This window comes from Labrus bergylta, chromosome 24, assembly GCF_963930695.1.
Source record: "Labrus bergylta chromosome 24, fLabBer1.1, whole genome shotgun sequence".
NCBI classification, from domain to species: Eukaryota; Metazoa; Chordata; class Actinopteri; order Labriformes; family Labridae; genus Labrus; species Labrus bergylta.
Genome location: NC_089218.1, coordinates 8,240,555 through 8,256,213, shown reverse-complemented (window position 1 = coordinate 8,256,213; position 15,659 = coordinate 8,240,555). Strand labels below are relative to the sequence as shown.

The 15,659-nt window shown below is 40.2% G+C and overlaps 2 protein-coding genes across 3 annotated transcripts in view; one reads left to right on the top strand and one right to left on the bottom strand.

The window, feature by feature from the left end:
• The first annotated feature begins 69 nt into the window (after positions 1–69).
• LOC109990184 (epithelial cell-transforming sequence 2 oncogene-like) lies at positions 70–10,197 on the top strand. The gene is made up of 21 exons (XM_029278955.2): positions 70–865; positions 1,412–1,524; positions 1,632–1,794; positions 1,918–2,164; positions 2,443–2,671; positions 3,487–3,622; positions 3,772–3,937; positions 5,676–5,804; positions 5,903–5,995; positions 6,588–6,794; positions 6,917–7,020; positions 7,141–7,269; positions 7,409–7,495; positions 7,712–7,821; positions 7,914–8,061; positions 8,297–8,370; positions 8,465–8,621; positions 8,722–8,787; positions 8,893–8,981; positions 9,202–9,374; positions 9,491–10,197. Exons 1-21 carry the CDS (start codon positions 716–718, stop codon positions 9,622–9,624), a joined length of 2,904 nt encoding a protein of 967 aa, XP_029134788.2. The 5' UTR covers positions 70–715; the 3' UTR covers positions 9,625–10,197.
• Positions 10,198–10,231: 34 nt separating this feature from the next.
• Positions 10,232–15,659, bottom strand: part of filip1l (filamin A interacting protein 1-like) — a 61,791-nt gene continuing 56,363 nt past the window's right edge. For both annotated transcript variants that reach the window (XM_065951752.1, XM_065951753.1), the window contains exon 6: positions 10,232–11,002. In XM_065951752.1, the coding sequence (XP_065807824.1) occupies positions 10,811–11,002 (192 nt within the window). In that variant the 3' untranslated portion in view covers positions 10,232–10,810. The remainder of the gene's footprint in view (positions 11,003–15,659) is intronic.

The following is a 15,659-nucleotide window of genomic DNA, read 5'->3' as shown; positions in this document are numbered from 1 at the left end:
GACTAAAATAAAACGGAAGAGAGTTAGGGATTTGTGTTGCAAAATCAGAGTTCAAGCCAGAATGAACTCGCTAATCTGTGCTACGTGCTCTCGCTCTGTTATGTAATTTTTTATCATCTGCATAACAAGTCGACCCAGTGCATGCATCATGTTGAGGCTTTGTCGTACACTGGCGAAACACAAGTTAAGGCTGGAGTCCTGCAAGATGAAGCTTTTATTTTTCTTCACCTCAAAGTGAAAATGCGGTATGGATGATGAATGTGTTGGGTCGTCGTGGTAACACTCCTAACAGAAAATAATGAAATGTGTTGTTTTTTCCATGTGGGTGTGTATTTAATAAAGATTTTTTGGGGGAGTATCAGCGACTACTTCATGGGAATTTAGTTTCATCATGCTTAAATACAATTGGTGTTCCTTTAACTTAATCGTTTTCTAAATGAATCCCCCTATTTTCACTTGACAACACTAGTGTCTTCTATTTGTGTTGACAACCTTCTTTTTGTGACTTGTTTATAGACTGGAGTCCATGTTACTTATTCATGAGCTGTGTGGAGGAATGTGCACATCCCTTGTTGATGCGTCTCTAAGGTGACTGAGAGCAGGGAGCAGAGCAGCTCAGTGGCAGACCGACGTTAGCAAGCTTAACCTGATAGTCTTCTGGATTTTAAACAGGAGGAGACGAGTCTTCTTCAAGTCTTTATTTCTGTGTGAAACCATGGAGTCGAGCCTGAAGTCAACCCCTCACTCGGTGAAGCGGTGGCAGCTTGGTGGGACAGACTATGAGCCGCAGCAGGTCCACAGGCAGCGGTCTGAAACCTGCTTTAGCACCTGGACCCCCCTGAACAACAGGACCAGCAACATCCAGGTCAGGAAAAGAAAGAAAATCCAGATCTTACAAACCTTTTAAGGGAGGTTAAATACAGTTTGTTAATGACCACTAGATGGCACCAGACTTGCGTGCAATATATGTCAGTTGTGTCACTTTCACATTTTAATGCATTTGAATATCCCATAAAAACAGTATTTAAGATTTTATATTTATATCAGGACACAGCTTCACTACATCTGAATATACAACAAACCTCATTTGATTTGTGATCAAAACACACAAGCAGTGTTTTACCACAAATCTTCCTTACCTGCACACACACTAAGCAGTCCTACAACACATGTACCAGGTTTCAGGCAAAGAGTAACTGTTTTCCCACACCTGTCCTTATCCCGGCAGGAAACTCTCCTTAACTCTACCTACAGAGAGTACTGCTCTCACAACCTCACATGTAGCCCTCGATGTAGTCATGCCTCCCCCTGCATGAAAGTCAGTACGTGTGCCGGTATGCAATGAGCAGAGCCTTCCTTCACTCATAATAAACTATAAAGTTGTTCAGTGACCTTTTCCATTTGATTCCAGTTATTTGAGGAGAGGAGGAACCTTTTGTTGCATTGGTTTGATCTGTGGACTGACAGACAGAGGAAACAGCTGTTGTACTCTCTGCTAACACGCTGCTCAAAGACACAGCTCAAGTGAGGACTCTTTCTTCCTGCTTAGACTGTTTATTGTACAGTGATGAAATATTGTGTCACTTCTTTGTTTGGTGTCGTGTTTGATTCATGTCTTACAACCTGAGCAGGTATTGTCGGGATTTGCTGATTGAGACTGTTCCTGTGACTCAAGTGGACTTCACAGCGGTGCTGCCACGCTTTCTGTCCCTGTATGTGATGTCATTTCTGTCCCCTCGTGACCTCTGCTCTGCCGCACAAGTCAGCTGGCAGTGGCGGGTCCTTGCTGAACAGGTGAGAGGCCAGAGGAGAGAGGCTTGAATGTTCTCAGCCGTTTTTTAAGATACAGTAAAGAGAGGCTACGACAAGTGATTCTAAAGAGTGTCTACCTTCCCCTCTTGTCTTTCTTTTACCCAGGATTGTCTCTGGGCCGACCGCTGCATCAAGAGAGGCTGGTTTCTCCCCTACGCACCTGCAGAAAAAGAATTTGGAGCATGGAAGACTCACTACATTTCCTGCGTCTCCACTCTGGACTGGCTGACTCCTCGGGAAGCAGCTGAGCAGTACGGGACCCTGAACCAACAAAGCACAGAGGAGGCTGAAGAGAGAAGGAAGGAGAGGAGGATCAGGCAGATGATCAGAGGCAAACTGCAAGAGGAGAAAAGTGAGTGAAAGAACAGGAGGACGCTGGACTACCTTATTGATTTTTTAACTTTTTATTCAAAGGGATAAGTCATCATGAGGGTTTTTTTTTTTACTGTTGTCATCTCAGAGGTGTGTGTGATTGGTTGTAAATCTGCTCACACACCTCACATTATAAATGTTTAATTTGATTCATTTAATTCTTCCTTATGAGGTTAAATAAAGAATTGTTTCACTTAACGTGGTGCTGCGACCTCCCGAGCGGAGTCATTACCGTGCTTAAATCTGTGATTTTTGCAGGAGAATCTATAAGAACCAGGAGAGTGTGGGGCAGCAACGCAAACCCTGAAGGAGCCAGAGGTGGAAGAACCCAAACAGGGAGGTCCAGCCCTGGTATGACATCCAGGTCCTGGCCCTCCCTTTCATGGCCTCAAACTCTTGTTGGGTCTCCCAGTCTTAGCCTCGAAGGTGGACGACATGTATCTGCATCTCAAAGCTTGGAGAGAGTCCAGGCCTCCAATCCTAGCAGGTGATTGTCTTGATTTTCACCTGCCCACACTAAATCAGTTGCATGTTCTTTAAAGTACAGTTTTTAAAATGAAATGAAACATCACTCAATATTCTTTATAATATCTCTGTCTCTTTTGACATTTTCAGTGAAGCTCTCATGACATGTCATGGGTGTTGGCTTTTACCAACCCTATGTTAACTAGAATGGTGAAGTCTTTAGACAGAGATTATGCAACAAAGCGATTGTGATTTTGCACAGCGTGCCCGCATTCATAGAACAGAAGACGCATGAAAACAGCAACTGTCTTTTACACATGCAGTCCTGTCCCATCATGCTGGCTCCCCCATTTCTACCTGACATCAATTTGTCTTACTTTGAGCTCAACAGACGTCTTCTCTGATACACTTGTTCATTGTATTATTTATAAAGAACGGATGGGCTAAAGAACTGAATGAAAGTCTTTTCATTTACTTTTCATGACAACCTCATAATATAAACAGAACACCTACGTCAACCTGAGGTTTTCAGACAACATAAGACACTGCATCAGGCCAAAGAAATAGCACAGTGTGACATCTTTCATTGCATAGCTGTTTGTAAATGTGAATGTTTGTGTTCTTATATGAAAAAGATGAAACTGACAAGTCTTTGAATTCAAGTGCTACTGTATTCAAATGGAGTCAGTGTGTGCAGATTTGATTTTAACTTAAGTCTTCCCCTCTACTTCCTGCCTTTATGCTAAGCTACTCAGCTACCATTTCTAGCTCAAGACATGTATCGTATTGTATCGACTTTCTTACCTAACTCTACTAGCTGCGGTGTGTTTTTTTCAGTGAGAGAGTGAACACAGCAAATGGAGCGCTGTCCTCCTTCACTTGTAAACCTGCAGTGCTACAAGCAGCCACTCCAATCCATCGTCCTGCTCCCCCTCTCTTGCTGCTGATGTCCAACCGAATTCCAGCCTATGAGGTAAAATAAAGATTTAAACAGCCATATACTTTGTACAAGCCAGTAGGGGGTAAAACACAATACTGAGTGTAAAATGAAAAAAGTCTCAGTGGGAAGATGAACATTAATATTTCTCTGTCTGCTCTTTTCCTCTCTCTCGCTCCATGTAGCTGCTGCTGAGCGGCGTGAAGGCTGGAGTGATCGTTGTTCTGTACGACCATAGAGGGACTCTCTCAGCGCTGTTAACCCAGGCCGAGAGGGCCATTTCTGGAAAGAGAGTTCAGAGGCTGGGACTACTCGCTCCTGGAGGAACGGAGGAAATCCATCTGCTTGAAAGTGAGAATCAATAATCCTGCGTATCTTTATGTGTGAAAACACTGCCAGAGTCAGATCCGGTGTAAGTGGAGCCTGCAGTGTAAGGAGTTTATCTCAGCAAAACTTTACAAGCAAATCCACTGTCAACATGAACATTTTGTGGTGTGTTTCAAACAGACACAAAAACATATGAATAAATAATAATGATAAAAAAATAAAAAAATAATACATGATTAACCAGAGAAAATCTAGATGTATATACTTAAATAGATTTAGCAAGTGTACTTCCAATACAGCCCTATATCAATTAGGCAATTATATATAGTCATAATATAAGTATATTACAACTATACTAATAATAATACAGCATCAATAATTGTTGTAACAACAATTACAATAATAGTGTGTATGGATAAGAAGATACTGCTAGAGAGAACATCATTTGTCAAAATGTTGGCTTTTGGAGCTCTAAAGAGTGTTCTAATACATCTAATACATTTCTCTCCAAATTCCATAGCCTCAAGTGTCTGGAGAAGAAAAAACTTGGTTCAATCCTATCAAATGCTTTGTTTGCATCCATAGACATTATTAGCATTTGCTCACCATTTTTTTGGACTGCATCCACTAGGTGGAGCAGTCGCCGTACATTGTCAGCTCCATGTCTGTTTTTGACAAACCCTGTTTGATCAGAGTGAATTATCTTAGGTATTACACTCTCCAGTCTGCAAGCAATTAGCTTTGATAAGATTTAAGACCTTAAAGTCTGCATTTAGGAGACTGAGGGGTCTGTACGAGTCACATTTCTGTTTGTGCTTGCCTGGTTTTGGGAGCAGTATGATGGTTGCTTTTTCCAATGAGTCTGGTAATTTTTCTTTTTCTAGAGCTTCTTTAATCATGTTTGTAAGAGGAGTCAGTAATTTCCCTGAAAAAGCTTTAAGATATTTTATTGGGAAGCCGTCTGGTCCAGGGGCTTTATTATTCTGTAGGGAGTTAATAGCTTGGAGAACCTCCCTCTCCGAGACATCGGCATCCAGCTGTTTTCTATCGTCATCTTTTAATTTTGGCAAAGGTATTCCGTTCAGGAATCTTTTAGCTGCTACGTTGTCTTCAGTATGTTCTGTTTTATAAAGATTATTGTAAAATTGCTTGAATTCTGTATTTATGGCCGTGGAGTCATTCAGTTGCCTACCATCGTCTGTTAATATTGAATGTATGAATTTACCAGCATTCTCTTTCTTTATTTGCCAAGCTTGGAGTTTACTTGTTTTATTTCCAAATCCATAATAATGATATTTGCTGCGGGCCATTTTTGTAAGGGAATTAAGATTCTCATCAGTTTTGGAAGTGTGATGAATCCTGTTCCATTTTTACATCTCTAATTTTTAATATAAAAGTACCTCTGTTTATTATGATCATAAATCTCACAGTCATTTCACATTACGTTTTGGAACTGAAGATCAGTGAGCTTTTTCACTCATTCTTCAAGTCAACTTAAAACAATTTAAACAATTTTGAATGTCAAAAAACAAAAAAAGTACCTTGTAAAGTTTCTACAATATAAATCTGCTGCATGAAGATTTATTGACTTCACCACAGCCATCCTTTTTGTCTGTTTGGTATCTTTGTAGGATCATGTTTTAGTAGACAATTAAGAGTTTTAAATACTTTGAAAAATGGAAACAAAGAAAGGCATTTAAACCTGTGAGGGATTTTTTTTCTACTTAGCTGATTGTCATTGATGTCACCTTTGATACTTCAGGTTGTAGCCTGTCACAGGCGACTCTTCTGACCCCTGACCACAGAGAATTCTGGGAAAAGCTGTCTGGCTGGGTTGCATTAACAGAAGAAGGAGGAGGGATTGATATCTTCTCTCCACTGGCTGCATCTGGTAGGAAGACACTGAAGTAACGGACATACACGTCTCTGGAATCTGAACCTCTGTTGTTGTTTATTTGTCTCATCATCGTCCCTGTCTCTCTTCCTCAGCGTCAGGTTTGGCTCTCATGCAGGCTCTGTCTACACTGACGGGACTGGAGGTTCAGGCACCTATGGGTCTTGCCACTGGAAATTTCCAGAACAGTGAGTCACTCATTCAAAAAATTTAATCAATCAAGAGAATATGTAGAATATGATGTGTTCCTCCTTAGATTTTTACTTACACCTAAAAGATATCTAAGTTATCAGGGGCCTTATTGACTATCTCTAAATATTTAGATTTACAATCCTTCAGATTGTTCTTAAGATACACAGCATTTTTGCTAATATTTATCTATTTATTCAAAGTGCTTTTCTTGAAAGCTTTTTTTTTTTAATATCAACCTCACTGTTTACATTTTAATCAATACTAATTTATAAGAGCTGTATTATGATACTTCTGATGCAGACAGAATATCTTTCTGCCATTGTTCTACATCTGAAGTATTTTCAATTTCAAGTTTAGGAAATTGTTTCTTCAAAACAATGAAATGGTCAATTCTATAAAATGACAGCTGTTGCTGGGGTCATTATATGTTTTAGATTTCGGTGGTCAAAGTTTAAAGTCACTGATTGCGCCAAAATGTTCGTTACTTCAGAACTCATGAGTCAATTACAGCAAAATGTTCCTAAAATCACTGTGAATCATTGGTTAAAGACATACTGTAAGTCAAATATTTTTGTTTCCCTTTTCCAGTCCTCAGTGAGTGGTCTGACAGCAGTGTGTGCACCAGATTCTCCAAGGAGCAGCCAGCCGGCCCCGCTCTGCTCTATGTGTGTGAGAGCGTCCTGCAGGGCTGGTGCAGACAGGCTCAGTGGATGGAGGAGGCTCTGGGGGAGCTGAGGGGCCGCCTGGGGCCACAGCTACAGCGGGCCAGCCTGCAGGCCAGGGGCCGCGCTCTGGGTGGGTTTCACACACATGTAGATTTGCAGCAGATACACACAGCTGGACCAGTGGCAGGTTTAAACAGAAGCCTGCATTCTCTGTGTCCTGTAAACTTCCTGAGTATGATGATGTGTTTATAGGTCATTTTCTGTGGGAGGAGATCTGCCTGGAGGATCTGTGTGTGTCCAAAGAGCTGAAGGTGGCTCTGACTGAGGGGCTCGTTGCTCTCACAAGACAAGAAGAGGTGGGATTACTGTCAAGAAGTTTCTAACGAACACTTACAGTTTCACATTATCTTCTGTGTGCAAATGTCATTAGTTTCAAATCAAGTGGGTGTGTTTTATTTCTGCTCTTACATCTCTAGACCAAACCTGTGGAGTTTCTTGTCCTCTTCTTGACAAGATGGAGTGAGGAGAAGGAGAGAGAAGAGCGTAGTGGAGAGAGAAAGTGGAGCTCACAGAGAGGCCTCAGCTCAATGTCTGAGCTACAAGAGGTGTGTGTGTGTGTGTGTGTGTGTGTGTGTGTGTGTGTGTGTGTGTGTGTGTGTGTGTGTGTGCTTTGTACCTGTCCACCCAGGCCTAGTACAAGGAGTATGCATCATCCTCAGTTTGTTTTGTTCATTTTGTCTGTAGATGGCATTAGACTGGAGAGGTACAGTTGCCAGAGAGTTGCACCACAGCGAGTGTGTTTATCTGGGGAGACTGGGCGCAGTGCTGAAGGTAGTTCTTCCATTTTTCAACTTGATCATTTGTGGACTGTCAATCTAAGAAGCCCATCTACTCTGTGAGACTCTTACTGGGTCTGTTTTACCCGCGCATGGGCCACGCGGTGGTGTGTCTTAAAGAAGGATCCACGTCAACTACCCCAGTGGGTCAGTCCCTGTACATATTAAGCACAAGAATATGAAGTCAACCTGTTCTGCTTTTGTGCTGAAGGTCTACAAGGAGCCTCTGACAGCAGCTCTCAACTCCAACAGAGCCATTCTCAGCTTCACCGACATCCACATCGTCCTCAGCCCAGTCACACACATACTGGAGCTCAGCAAGTACGCATCATCACACAAGTATCCTCGTGACACTGTCTTGTTTCCTCTGTGTGTAGATAACTTACCTTAGGGTGAGTGTGTGTTTGCTTCAGGGAGTTTCAGATGGATTTAGGAGCCAGGCTGCAGCAGTGGGGTGCAGAGCAGTGTGTAGGAGACGTGTTGGTCAAATTGTGCTCAAAACTGAAAGTCTACACCAACTACCTCAACAACTACACCACTGCCCTCTGCACGATCGACAAGGTAAAGTCACTGAATGAAATTGTTAACGCTAACATGCTTAACTAGCCTCTATCTGAACCTTGTTTTTAGTCTGGTTTTATTCGGATAGTCTGTTTTAAGAGACAGCAGTCGTGTTCTTTTCAACTTTAATTATTTAACAAAAGGTTATTTTGTATATTTTTCCAACTGCATGTGGAGTTCAGACAAAAAGCATATTGTGTACTTCATGTAAACAGATGTTGTGTTTGTGTAACAGTGCAGGGAGACAAAGCCTCCATTCAGGGCTTTCCTGAAGAGAGCAGACAGAACGCTTGCGGCACACATGCTGAGGTAACAACACGCTTTATTTCTTTTGGTTAAATAAATGTCCACATGCGACCAATATTCTCTATACTTGATTGCATGTTTTCATGTTTTTGTGAAGCCTGCAGGAGCTGCTGATGTGTCCTGTGTGGAGAATCCAGGAGTACGTGACTCTACTTCAGGCTCTGTCCGTACACACACCGCCTGGGCATCCTGACCACAAACACCTCTCCTCCGCCCTCAACTCCATGTTACGATTCAGGGAATTTATACAGAAGGTAGTCACAGGGCAATGACTCTGTACTTTGTGCTATATTTGAAAATTTTTAATATATGAAATTGGTGCAATTAATGCATGAATGTTTCTGTCTGTTTAAGTTGAAGCGTAACTCAGAGAGAAACAAGCTGATGGAAGAAACGCAGCAGACGATCCAGGGCTGCCCGGTAAAAACACAACATCTTTTCTGTCTCACACTCAGAACACACTAGAATACTTAAATGTTGAACTATGTAGTCATGAATGTCATGTGTTTTCTTTGTGCCATGAAGAACCTCAATGAAGGAAACAGGCAGCTGATAACGACCCAGGACGCTGCTTTGCTCAGGAGTCCTGGTGAACAGATTCCAGACTCTCTCAGGTAAAACACACATTCATAACAACTCTGGTCCTGTTGATGCATTGTGTACAGAGAGTTCTTCACCTTATATCCAGAGGATTTATTTTTTTACAATGCATCATTTACTTAAAGATTTGAGCGTATTTTAAAAATAACAACAAAAGAACTGAATATTGGAATGACATCATTGCTGAGCTTTCAAACTTTTGTTGTGCTTCTGTTTGTCTGTGTGCATGATCAGGACCTACGAGCATGTCTCTGATGTGGGCCTCTTCCTCTTTAATGATGCATTGGTGTTGACGCGAAGAAACGTTCATCACACACCGTTCTCGCTGGCTCACCAGAGCACACACACTTTCCTGGCCTCAGTGGCTCTGTGCAGCCTGCGAGTCAGAGAGATCACACACACACGTTGTGAGTTCTAATGTAGCGATTATTTCCAGTTCTTTTTTTTCAGCAAATGATCATTAAAGTTGTTAAATATATATATTTTTTTTAAGTTCCAGGACTGTTAATGTGTTCCTCTGTAGATGTGAGTCATGCCTTTGTCCTGGAGGGTCCCTGTCGTTCGTGGGTTTGTGCCTCAGGAAGAGAAGAAGAGAGAGAGCACTTTCTGTCTGTGCTGCGTTCATCCATAAAGTCAGCTCTGAAAGGACATCAATGACACCATCATGACGACATCGCCCGCAGGACAAGACAAGGTTTTGTCACCCCTGGAAACAAACTTGTTACATATATATATTTTTCTTTTTTTTCTTAAACATGGGAAATCTCAGAAGGCGAGTAATGGCTCCTGTTCCATTCGAGCTCAGTTTAAACGGAGCTTTGAGTTTCTCACTTCAGTGATTCTGGACACAATCCTTTGATTCACAATGACTACTTTGCAACTCAACATTTAGGAACTTTTTAATTTCTTACATGAGCAATATTTGTGAGTTATGTTGTCACTTTGACATCATGTACTTCCTGCTTCCTCAGGCAGGTAGGCCTTACTTCACTACACTACTCAACAACCTGCGTCGCGGTGATCTTCAGGTTTTACACGGTTTCTAAACTTTTTGATTCTCGAGGCATTGCTCACTCACTCAAAGTGTTGTCACATTTAAAAAAAAAACAGTGTCTTAAATACCTCAACCAAAAGTCTCTGCAAAGAAATAACAATCGTTGCATTTTCAACTTGTCATAAAAAGTGAAATATGCTTTCTAACTATGATAATCACTTCATAATATTTGTTTAATGATCTGTTCGGGAAACAATTGTCAGGTATAAAAAAGTCTTTATTGATAACGAAAAGAGACACAAATAACACATTTAAAGATGATCACTATCAAGTAGCTGCTTTACACGTCACATCACTTTTACGCTTATGTACATTATTGCCACCTGATTCAAAATATCCCTAAAAATAAATAAACCATAGTTTGTTCTAACAGATGAATTAATACAATCTCAAAACTAATAAACATTCATTTTCTCTCAACAACATAAAGTAACTTCTAGTTTAACCCTTCAGTTTCAGTCAGTGACATCTTCGACAGCATCACTGTAAATATTAAATAATCTATTTTCTCAAAAGTTCTGCACATTTATTTACAAACGATACGATGAGTTCACGTTTATATTGACACATTAACATGTTGCACTTTGCAGTTTTCAGCACCACAAATGATCAAAAGAGTTCTGTTCTTAAGTTAAATCAGGGAAAAGACGTACAAACTTTAGCGTTTCAGTTCTCCTGTTACTTCTCCTTTGCAGAGAGTTGTTATTATTTAAATCCAAGGGAACTACGAGGATGTTTCCACCTTCTGCCCCAACATTTTTAGAACAAATGACAGAGGGTCATGTATGATCACAGTCTGCGGTTCATCAGATGTGGGTTGTTGTTGTTTTGCGCTGTAGGCTGCCCTGTGGTTTGATTAGTCTGACTCTTGTTCTGCAGTCCCACGTTTGCTGCCGTGCTGTTTGTCCCTTTCTGGGAGCTGTAGCCCTTCGGTTTGGGGATTCTTGTGGGTCCTGGTCGGCGTAATGCCTCTGGAGGTATCTGTTGAAGAAAACACAAACAGATGATGAAGTTTCTCAAAGAGTGGAAATAATATCGGTCTTTTTGGACTTTCTTACTGAAAATAAAATTAGAAGGATGGGGAAATACGATATGAAGTATACAGGAAGCAAAGCAGCAAGTTTGACCAGATAGTGGCTGTGATTTTGATTTCTGCAATACTTCTAATGACCACTAGATGATAGGAAATCATATTTTATGGACACTGGATAACCACACCGCCAAAGTTTTACTGCATGAATGCTACACTTGGCTGTTTCCCTTCAAGACAGGATTATCAGATGATTATCCCACAGTAACTAGATAGCATGCAATTTGGCTGTTTAGTCATGCATTTCTGTTATTCAATATTTGATCTAATTGTTATTCATATCTTAACCGATGTTCCCAGTGAAAGAGAGGCTTCTGCCCTGACTGACACTGGATAATGCATGTCACTCCTTCAACATGATTTCATATCTTTGCTGTACCTCGATGGCTTCAGGCGTTGTTTTATAGTTTGCCTTTTTGTATCCTTTAAATGTGTATTTGCCAATGAATCATTTGGACAATTAAAACAAATAATCTAAGCTATTCTAATATCTTATAAAAGGCATCTCAGTATTCTTAGACATGTTCAGAGCAAAATCATTCATCAGTTAATTGAAAAAATAACCCCAAAAGCTTTTCAAAAGTAGAAGTCGTAATTAGTCGCAGCTGTTTGAATGCTTTTGTTTAATTGTTTTCCTCGTATGCCCGCTTAAAAAAAAAAAAACCTCCTAATGCAAGAAATGACTTCTCATTGTTCTCCCAGTTTATCCCATTATTAACAACTGCATGTGTCTGCTGTGACCAAACCAGCATTATCTCTTTTCTTTATCACAAGAACGGGAATCATTATGAGAAAAGTAGCCTTTCTGAGATTCTTAAACAGCGTAATGCTCCGCTTACTATGCTATCATGTTATCTAATCAGTGTGTTTACTTGTCCAGCAGCGTGCCTGGACACTGAGGTACATCGATTTGGATCGGTCCATGTACTGTAGAAACCGCATCCTGTTTACTGTGACTCTGACAAGCTGTTTCCACATACACATACGCATCTCCTGCACTTCTAGTATGGTTGGTGTACTTTCTGCAAGATGGTGATAAATCTACAGCTCACACATAAATTAGTCTTTATGATTTCCTTTTTATAACATAAATCTTGCGTTCATTGTGTATTTGTGTGCAGATATTCCTAAATCATCTCTATTAGTCATGTAAATCATGATCAAGATCTGTATATCCGGACAGAAAAACAGTCACATGTCTGAGTCTCTCTGCCTGTTGATGGGCTCATAGTTTGTCTTCTCCAGAGACCAAATTACTCCCTGGCAGTAGTCAGCGGGCAATTATTTTTCTTCAAAGTTATCTGGGGATGTAATTGGCACATAGTTTCATTTTTAATCAAGCTTGGTTCTTCCTTTTTCCCCAGCAGTGACATTTGTAAAAGGTAATTACAATTTGAGATATGTTCTCGGTCACCTCCAATAACCTATTCGATTATTATTGCTGCAGCATTTTGGATATCTGTAATGTGTGTTTAACAAAAAAACATTTTGAAACTCTGCAAAAAAAAAAAAAAGAAGTTTTGGGCAGGAGTGTTAATTACAAATAGAAACTGGAGCTTCTTCTTTGACAAACTGTGTCATCGATCTGTTCCACATTTCTGCAGCTGAGTGAAACTGAAACTTCTTCCAGTATTTCCATGAGTTTCATCACACTCACTGACTTTATTCCCAGGCAACACAAAACCTCTCTCTCTCTCTTGAGAAAACCACTTGGATATGTTCTTGTGTGGCTTGAGGTTTTTCAAGAATTAACAAAAAAACTGCAGTGAACGACATCCTTAAATATTCATACGGGGGTATACATTTCAGAATAAGTAGTGCCTGCGCTTCAGGACGACTAATGGTGCAGAAAATCTGTACGGGGCTGCAAGTCATGGGAGTGCTGTTGATTTTACATGGAAGAGAGGCCTTAATGTGTGGCTTTGTTCTCTCGTATATCAGCAGTGCAGCAGGAGTTCAGCTAAGTGCTTCCTCTGTAGTACAGGCGCTGCTGTTTCTATGTCAACCAAACAGGAGGATTGTTTTGGTGCTTGTGTTGCAGTGGGGGAGAGGCTGCTTAAAGCGACTATGCGCTCACACTCTCAAAGCCTTTGTTTAGAGAAAAGCCCCATACCAGTTTTTATTGTCTGCCTTCGGTTTTATTGAGCCTGTCGGTCAAGGTGAGCAAATTCCTCTGCGATTATCATCATAGCTAACACGAGGAAATCTGCTCCGTCGCAGAGTGATACACAACTTGTCTTTCTTGTACGTGGACTTGTTTGGCTGCATTTGAGTTAAATCAGAAACGAATTGTTTACATTAAATCGTCTTTCCTGTTTTTTGATGGATTCTTTTCTCCAAAATCGGCGGTGTCATTGTAATTAAGTGTGATTTCAACTTCAATTTTAGCCAACGGAAGCTAGCACCACTTTAGGATTTTCAATAAAACAAGCGAGCTTCCAGCGCGTCACTTGATACTCGTTTTATCAGTTTGGCAAAGGATACCGTGTGCAGATCAGTCTCCCTTGGCTAACAAGCACAGTTTATGAATCAAGTAAGTCTAAGTCTGAGTCAGGGGGTTAAGTGAGGTCGCAGACAGTGAATCCCAGCTGCTGCATGCTCTCTAAAGCAGCAGTTTAATGAATAGCATCTTGTTTAGCCTCAGCCTGCATCATCTCATCGTGCCCAGACTGATTTGGATCTGGTTTCTCCAGCTGCACTCCTTCACACTCATTCAATTTAATGCTTGATTTAATCATCTCCTCCATGTCACACTGGTTTGTGTGTTTGTATATGTGTGTGTTTGGGTTTCTTTCGCCTTTTTCCTGCAGCAGTTGTCTTGATCCATCTTGATGACACTGAGGACTAAATACATGTTTTATAGTAGAGTGGAGAATACCAGATTCATATAGTGCTTGTTACTTTGTTCTGCACATTACATCTTTATAAACTGACTTCACTATCATGGGAAAAAACTTTTGCTGTGATCTAGATTTTCTAAAACCTAGTGCAAAAAAAGATTTGATTTAGAAGTCATTTTTATGTTGATGTTTTCTTTCATTGGCTTTGTATTGAGACATGAAATTAATGGTGTGCCACAATAGAGATAGCTATCCCACATCCTCCCCACTGCGTCCTCCCTTCTATCCTTTCTGTCTCCATCCGCTCATCATCTCGTTCTGCCCTTGAAGGCTTATTTTATTTAAACAAATCGCACGTATGTGGTAAGGTTTCCACTGTGGGCGCATAAAACCACACAAAGAAAAATGCATTTACGCGGAGAAACATTGGTGCTGACTCATTTCAAAGGATGTGATTCATAAGAGAAAGAAAATAAAACAGACGTTTTGGGTTACTACCAAAGACTAGCAAGCTAAGTGAGTTTTTCTAGTAAAGACCACTGAGGTTGAGCTATCAGCAGAGACATGGTTTATCTGAGAGCCAGACACTGATTCAAGTTTTGAAGGGACTTTGAAGGGATGGTTATCGTGTGTTTAAATGGGTAAAGCGCTCTCAGAAATGGGAACTATAGGAAGTTCTGATTCCTGGCTCAGAAAATGATATAGTTAAAACTTTAAATTAAGATTCTGTTGATAGTTTTGATCCCTAATGGATCACAAAAATGTCATTTTAGGCCAGGATTGAGCTTAGTCAAGGAAACGCAAATCGTGTTAATGATGGTCAGGATAAAGTGAAAGCCTCAGTAACATTGTTTTGATAAGCTTCTAGGTTAGTTTGTTTATTGAGAGTCATGTGATTGTTAGAGTTTGTGTCTTTTAATCTAATTCTTAAAAACCCTGACATTTTTAGATCTGAACTGGTGAACACACGTGAAACGTTTTTGGTGCATTCAGGCAGGAAGATAACTGAAAGCTTTTGAATGCCTTAATTTTTCCATCCACTGAACTGTACTCATGTTTTGTTAGAAAAGATTCACCTCTCACAGCAGCCACCACTCTGAGGTTGAAAGGATTCAAGCAGAGTTTCCGTTGTATCATTTCAAAAAACTCCTAAATTTTCATCATGCTGGTTTTCATTCTCGCACACTGTTGTGTTCTGGACGTAAAAAGAAACTATGACATCAACCTATGATTTTAACTCAAGCAAGTAGACACGTGAGAATTCAAAAAGATGAAAATGTTTTTCTGTTTGTAATCCGGTCAAGTTCGAGCTCTTACTCTGACATACTTACTCTCTAAATCATTGAAAACTTTCTTTGCATGCATCATTATTTAAATCAAACAACTGATATTAGAATATTTGCATTTTCCTTGCACTATTTCTTTTAATTTTACACATTCAAAACATGCCGGATTTAGTGAATAAATGAAATGGGCAAGCATGGACGAAAAACTAAAATAAAAACACTTGTTTTTGCACACTTTAATTCTCAGAAAACCAAACAACTTAATATAATGCAATATGTGTTATATGAAGTATAAAACTGGTATGATACATCAGTGTGAATAATCTGACTACATGGCAAATAAGCCACTGAGTACAATACAGTAAGTGCACATAAGTTAAAACCTTGTGTTATGTCAACAAAAACAATCAATTTTCTAGTGC